Genomic DNA, 7415 nt, shown 5'->3' with positions numbered 1-7415 from the left:
CACTTGGGGAGCAGGGGACTGCAGGGTCAGTGGAAGGAGAGGGAGCGTCAGGGGAGCCCTGGGAAGGGGACCCAGAGCAGGGCATCCGGGAAGTGGACAGGGTGTCCTAGAGCTGTCTGTATCATCTGCTCTTCTGAGCCAGTTCTGAAGGCAGAGCCCTCCCAGATTCCCCAGAAAACCCCCACCACAGCTCTGCAGTTGTAAAGGCAGCTGGGGTGGGTGGGCTGGGGGCTGTCGGGGTGCCCGGTGTGTGCTGGGACCCCTCGGGTCCCCATCGGATTCAGCTGAGCATCCCACCGAGCGTCCTGATCCATGTGTCACACGTCTGGGTGCCAGCAGGGAGGGAAGCATCGGGTTCTCAGGGAATGCCCCGCTTAGGACCCTGCATGCTCTGGGGCTTCCCAGCTTTTTCCTGGAGCTGCTGAGCTGGGAGGGGCCGAGCCGGCAGCTCCCCATAAACCTGGCGGCTTAGACCACGTCCTGGGCAGATGTTGGGACTCTGCCTTGGAGCGGAGGTTGGGAAAAGGAGAGGGCGGCTCTTGCCCGGAGAGTGAGGAGGAGAGCTCGGCAACCCTGGGCTTGAACTTTAGCACCCTCTTCCGCAGGAGTTTAAAGACTAGGATCGCCGTATCCCGAGAGAGCCGTCTGGATAGCCGGGCAGGCGCAGGGCTGGGGCAGAGGAGAAACCAGCAACTTTCTCTGACGAGGATTTTATGGAGCTCTTCATAAAGAAATAACACCAGGGAGAAAACCCCAGGAAGCCAGGAAGTGCTTCCAACGCTCGGGACGCTGGTGAGAGGCTCCGGGCCGCCGGCAGTCCCTGCGAGGAGCCCGTCCTGCCGTGCAGATGTGTGTGATTGGAGCAGCGCGAGGGTTATTTTCCTTTGACTGAAGGCAACCCAGCCCCGGCGGATTAAGCTCTTTGTGTGCACGGGAGTGTGCCTTCATGGAAGCAGCAAAACCAGCTGCGGGGGTTGCAGGGAACATCCCCTAGGTCTGGCAGCCCTCCTGGAGGAGGGGGAGACCTCCTGTTTTCGTGGCTCTGAAACGATGCTGGGACAGTAACTCCCTTGGCAGGCAGCACAGTGTTTCGGGATGGCTGTCTATGCCCTCACGGGTTTCTCTCTCGTCAGCCTGCTCAGTTTTGGCTATTTATCCTGGGACTGGATGAAGCCCGGTTTGGTGGCCGACGTGGCCACGGACCCCATGGAGAAATCGCTGCCTCCCACCTTCACCAGGCCACCCCACATCATCTTCATTTTGACTGATGACCAGGGCTACCACGACATTGGGTATCACGGCTCAGATATCCAGACACCGACGCTGGACAGGCTGGCAGCAGAGGGTGTGAAGCTGGAGAACTACTACATCCAGCCCATCTGCACCCCATCCCGGAGCCAGCTGATAACTGGCAGGTAAGCCAGTGCCTGCTTACACCCCACTTGTGTCCCCCTTTGGTTCCTTCCCCAGCTCTGAGGGGCTTAACCCCAGCTCGCTGCTAGACTGATGTCCTGGTGTACTGGCAGAGCATGGAGATCCTCCAGTGGATCTGGATTTCTCTAGGAAGTTTCCTGGGTGAACAGTTGATTTCCACACAGGATAAATAGTGGCACATGACAAGAGCAAAAATGTGGATGCTGTTGGGTAACGGATGTCACGTTGGGAGAGGGTGGTCTCTAGCCAGGAGGTGTTTTGGTGCTGGGCAAGGAGCTGTGTCCCCAGGTAGTCCCTGTCACACTGGCCCTTGGGGTTTTTCATGAGGCCCTTGGTTTGTGCTTTCCCTGCTTGTGTGTTCAGTGCTGCACTGGTCAGCACATGCTGGATGTTGCTCCACTGCCCTCTCCCACAGCAGCCAGTCAGATGTCCCCTTGCCCTGGGCCATTCTGCCTTCTAGGATAGGTGGGGCTGTCTCTGGAGCAGTGCTGAGTGGTCAGCACTCACTGCAGGAGGCAAATGTCACTAGATCATCTCCTGCTGAGGAGTGGGCCCCAGGGAGGTACCTGTGGATTTGGTCACCTACTGCCTGGGGTGGTGGAACCCACTGGGGTCCAAGCAAAGGCCTCCCTTCTTTCCTGATGGTTCTTGAAGGGTTCCAGACATCTTTGGGGTGTGCAAAGCAGGGGACATTCAGGTTGTGAACCCACCTGCTTGTACTGAGCAGGCCTGACCCAGCCCAGTCACCTCCCCAGGCTGGCAGCAGTGGGGACAACTGCTGGTGGCATTTTTTGAGATGTCTGCTGAGCCCCTCTCTGTGTTCTTTGCATCTGCTTTTGGTACTTATGGATGGATGAGGAGCTCCCTGTCCCTGGCTGGAGCTTGTTTGATTGGGTTGGATTGGGTGACATGGAGATCTGCATCTGTTTCGGGTTTCTAACACATAAAGTGCCATCATGTCCTCACCCAGTGCTGCTCCTCATCACCATTGCTTCCCTCTGGCTCTTCCTCCTGGCAGGTACCAGATCCACACAGGACTGCAGCACTCCATCATCCGTCCTCGCCAGCCCAACTGCCTGCCCCTCGACCAGGTCACTCTGCCACAGAAGCTGCAGGAAGCTGGCTACTCCACACACATGGTGGGCAAGTGGCATCTTGGCTTCTACAAGAAGGAGTGCCTGCCCACCCGCCGGGGCTTCGACACCTTCCTGGGCTCCCTGACAGGCAATGTGGATTATTACACCTACGACAACTGCGACGGGCCGGGCGTCTGCGGCTACGACCTGCACGAAGGGGAGGACGTGGCTTGGGACCAGAGCGGGAAGTATTCCACCTTCCTCTACGCCCAGCGTGTCAGCAAGATCCTGGCATCCCACAGCCCCAAGGAGCCCATCTTCATCTACGTGGCCTTCCAAGCTGTCCACACACCCCTGCAATCCCCCAAGGAGTACATCTACCGCTACCGCTCCATGGGCAACGTTGCCCGCCGCAAGTATGCGGCCATGGTGACCTGCATGGACGAGGCAGTGAAGAATATCACCTGGGCCCTCAAGAAGTATGGTTATTATGACAACAGTGTGATCGTGTTCTCCACGGATAACGGCGGGCAGACCTTCTCTGGGGGAAGCAACTGGCCACTACGGGGTCGCAAAGGGACGTACTGGGAAGGGGGAGTGCGTGGCATCGGTTTTGTCCACAGTCCCCTGATCAAGCGCAAGCGTCGGACAAGCTGGGCACTGGTTCACATCACAGACTGGTACCCAACTCTGGTCAGCCTGGCGAGGGGCAACCTGAGCAATGTCCAAGGCTTGGATGGCTACAACGTCTGGCCTGCTATCAGTGAAGGCAAGGAGTCACCACGCACCGAAATCCTGCACAACATCGACCCCTTGTACAACCATGCCAAGTATGGCTCCTTGGAGGATGGCTTCGGCATCTGGAACACAGCAGTGCAAGCTTCCATCCGGGTTGGGGAATGGAAGCTCCTCACTGGTGACCCAGGGTACAGCGACTGGATCCCCCCGCAGACCCTGACCAACTTCCCAGGGAGCTGGTGGAACCTGGAGCGCCTCACTGATGGCCTGAAGAAGTCCGTGTGGCTCTTCAACATCACTGCTGACCCCTACGAGCGCTATGACCTCTCGGAGCAGCGCCCAGACATTGTCAGGACCCTCCTGATGAGGTTGGTGCACTACAACCGGACAGCCATCCCAGTGAGGTACCCTGCAGAGAACCCCCGGGCTCACCCAGACTTCAACGGTGGTGCCTGGGGACCTTGGGCCAGTGAAGATGATGGGGAGGAGTGGGAAGGTGGCCGGGAGCCCCTGAAAAGTAGGAACAAGAAAAAGAAGTGCAAGATCTGCAAGCTGCGCTCCTTCTTCCGCAAGCTGAACACCAGGCTCATGTCCAACCGCATCTGACGGGACACTCCCCCAGCATCCACCCATCCTGGCCAGGGTGGAGCTCTGGGCTGCAGTGAGCAAGGGAGAAGGACAGATGGGGACGTCAGCAGTGCTCTCCTGCTCTCCCTTCCTCCAGGGTTCACCCCAAAACACTTCTCCTCCCTGGTTGGGGTGGTGGCCATAGGGAGCTACTCCCAGGGGATGAGGAAGGGCAATGTGGTCTTGGCTGCAGTGCTTGGTGGTGGTGGCTGGCGACTGTGCTGAGCTGGGCTGGCCCTGCACAGCCACTTCCAAAGAGGGAGATCTTTCCTCAAGGTCTCTGCAGCCAATCATAAGCTTTATGTGTTGGCCATCGCCAGGGCAGGAGGAAGCGTGGGGGGCTCTGCCTGCAGGTTAACCCTCGCCATTTCCCTCTATTTACATGCTCCTGGCTCTCAGCCTGCTGCTGGGCAGCTGCCACCTTTGCTCTTGCTCTGGGAACTCAAAGGCCTCCCCCAAACCCAAGACCATATTGTTTCCCTGTTATACTTCTTTGTGGAGGGATGGACCATGGATGTTAGACCTGAGATCAACATGGCTGGACTAAGTCATGCTGCTACAGGGACCTCATGTGGGACTATGGCTTGCCCTCTCTGCTGGCTTGGGGGGCTGGGAGCAGCCCTGGTGAGGAGCTGTGGCCCATGGTTGGATGCACACAGAGGACGGGTGGTTTTCTATGGCCCCACATTTGGGTGGCAGGTTTGCCTCAGGCTCTGGTGGACTCCACATGGGTCAGCCACCCAGCAGACCCTTTCACCCAAAATTTGCCTTGACAGCCCCCTCATGTGCACGGCTCTAGGCACCTCTGTTCCTCCCCATGCATCCTCCACATCCAACCAGCCAACCACCCCTGGCTACCCCTTCTCAGTGCTGGGGCTGTCCCTGTCCCCACGTCCCACCACTGAACCTGGTGCAGAGAGAACATCTCAAGAAGGTCTCTGCAGAGGCTGATGTGCCGCTCTGTAGCCGCAGGACTTTGAAGCCACGCTGGAGGACGGGGATGATGGGGACGTCTCCCGCCTGCCAGCACCGCGCCGCACATGGGCACTGCTCTTCCAGCAGCGCACGCGTGGGGAGGAAAACACCTCCCCATCATCCGCTGCCGTGGGGAGCCAGCCCATCCGATCGCCGGGGGCCAGGGAAGCCAGCAAAGCTCTGGGCCCCCGCGCCTGCGGCAGGGTGCGAGCGCTCGTACGTGTGCTCGCAGGAGAGCTGGCAGAGATGAAAGGGGGTAAATAGCTTTAAAATCGTTTTGGATGCATGGTGCATTTCCATTTACACAATGTGTTTTACATTTCTCCCCACAGGTTTCTCTTGGTGCAGTGTGTGTAGGCGAAGGCCCTGCTGTGAATTTTGAAAATAGTTATTTTTGTCTCTGGAAAATGAGGCCCGTTAGGACTTGTCAGCTCTTGGATGAGCAGTGTGGGCTTTCTTTTTTTTTTTTTTTCTTTTCCCCCCTCTCTTTCTCCCTTGCAAAATAACATTCATTTAAAATCTGTCATTGAAAGATGTGACAATTGGCAGCGTGCACGCTGAATACCTTTCAGTGTGCTTTCAAGCTTTGTGTGTGAGAGAGGGATGAGGATGGGAAGAAAATGCAATGACATGTTTGTATTTTTTTTTTCTTACTCTTAGCTGGATTATTTGGGGGAATTGGGATTTTCTATAGAAACAAAGGAAAAAAAACCAGCTGACAGCAAGGCAGAAGAGAGGAGGCCTCTTCTTGTAGAGCTGGGAAGGAGTTTGAAAAGCCTGAGTGCGGCGGTGTGTGCGCCAGTTCCTGCTGCTCCATGCCATCTCATCCTGCCAGCTTCCTGCATCCCTGCAGGGACATCCCAAGGACAGGTTTCAGAGGGGGACTCAGCTCCTCCATCAGCCCCATCTCCATCCCTGCTCCCTTAGCACGTTCCTCCAAGAGGACTGGTCCCCATGGCATCACCCAGGTGGAGGTGAGCCCCAGGAGGATGCTCCACACCCTCAAACTACCTCATTCAGCCAGCCTGGTCCCTGGGGATGTGCACCACCAGCGGGGCTGCAGCACCGGCTGCCATTTGGCAAAGCCAGCCAGTTGCTGAAAATAAAGCAACGCTTTGCTGAAGAAGAGGAGGCTGCTGCAGGCAGAGGCAGAGCCAGAACCAGAGAAGGGCAGGGGGTGATGCTGCAGGGGCTTGGGAACAAATCTTGGCTAAGGGAGAGTTGGTGCTGAAGGGAATGGGTGAGCAGAGCTGGACGTGGGGTGATGACAAGGCTTGGGAAACGGCTTTCATTTCCATATTTATATAAATGCATCCAAGTTTAGTCTTTGTTATATTTTTTTTTCTTCAAAAACGGAAATTTCCATGAAAACATGCTCATTTTTGCTCCCTTCCCTTTTACTAATATCCCTATGAAAAGGTTTGTCTGGTCTCGCTTCTTTTCCAGGTTTGCATCTGCTGGGCTGATGCCGGGTTTGCAGTCAGCCTGGCCACAGTGGTGGATCTATCTTCTATCATCTGTATTTTAATTAAAAAAAAGTTGGATTCTAAATCTTTGCAAGAAGAAACAGCTGAAGGAAAATCTTAGTCCCTGAAAACAAAGAGGAGAAGTAGGCAAGAGCATCTCTGGGTGCTTGGGGAGTGCAAAGCCTCCAGCCTGAGGACAGCAGTTGTCCTTCCCCACTGATTCCAGCTGTGCTGTATCTGAACATTGGGCTGGGAAAGGAGATGCAGCTGCTGCCACGTGTTCTCCTCATCACAGCAATGTTCATTAATGGTCTGTGCCAGGAAAAAATGCAGCAATGTGCCAAAATCCCTTGTTTTTGGAGAGCTGAAGTCCCCTGGGATTGTGTGTGCATGCTCTGGCTGCCAAGGGGTTAATGCAGCTGGAGAGATGCTCAGGCGGTGGAGTTCCCTGCACCCGGGAGATGTGTTTTCACAGACAGGCTGAGGCTCCCCTCCTTCCCAACCTCCCTTCAAAGCGCCTGGCAAACCCCGGGCTGCTCCAAAGCCCAGCAGGAGCTGGGTGTAGGATGGCGGCTGGGAGGGATGGGGCAGGGGGATGCACCCGGGGCGATCAGGGATGGAGGGGTAGTGGCTGCCTCTCAGTCGCCATGGACTGGCTGTCTCCACCCCGGCTGTTTCCACCCAGCTGGCTGGAGGGAGTGGGAAGGGGATGGGCTGGGAATGAATGGAGTTGGGATGGGATGGAGATGGGGAGGAGGATAAGAAGAGGATGGGACTGGGCTGGGCTGGGCTGGGCTGGGCTGGGCTGGGCTGGGCTGGGCTGGGGAGGGGAGGGAAGTGGGATAGGATGGAGATGGAATAGGGATGGGATGGGTCAGGCTGCACTGGGGGTGCGTCAGAGTCTCTCCAGCCCCACAGGCAACTCCCACCTGAGAGAGGGAAGGGAGGAAGCCCAATATCAGAACAGGGGATGGACATCCCAGCAAACTGCCACAGTGGGAGAGTGGCAGAGCACTCTGAGCACCTCATGCTGAGCAGATGATGTTCTTCATCCGAGGCAGTTGTGTCCTGTCTCATGCAAGGGACCTGAGGATGTGTG

At 56.7% G+C, this 7415-nt stretch overlaps 1 protein-coding gene across 1 annotated transcript; it reads left to right on the top strand.

Annotated features, from left to right (window-relative positions):
- Positions 1 to 411: 411 nt before the first annotated feature.
- On the top strand, positions 412 to 6272 carry ARSI (arylsulfatase family member I). The gene is made up of 2 exons (XM_085073718.1): positions 412 to 1415; positions 2453 to 6272. The coding sequence occupies exons 1-2, from the start codon at positions 1096 to 1098 to the stop codon at positions 3852 to 3854; spliced, it is 1722 nt and encodes a 573-aa protein (XP_084929844.1). The 5' UTR covers positions 412 to 1095; the 3' UTR covers positions 3855 to 6272.
- Positions 6273 to 7415: the final 1143 nt, after the last annotated feature.

This window comes from Lichenostomus cassidix, chromosome 13 (assembly GCF_008360975.1).
Source record: "Lichenostomus cassidix isolate B80296 chromosome 13, HeHo_3.0, whole genome shotgun sequence".
NCBI lineage: Eukaryota > Metazoa > Chordata > Aves > Passeriformes > Meliphagidae > Lichenostomus > Lichenostomus cassidix.
The sequence above is the reverse complement of the archived record's forward strand: the minus strand, read 5'-3'. Positions and strand labels throughout refer to the sequence as shown.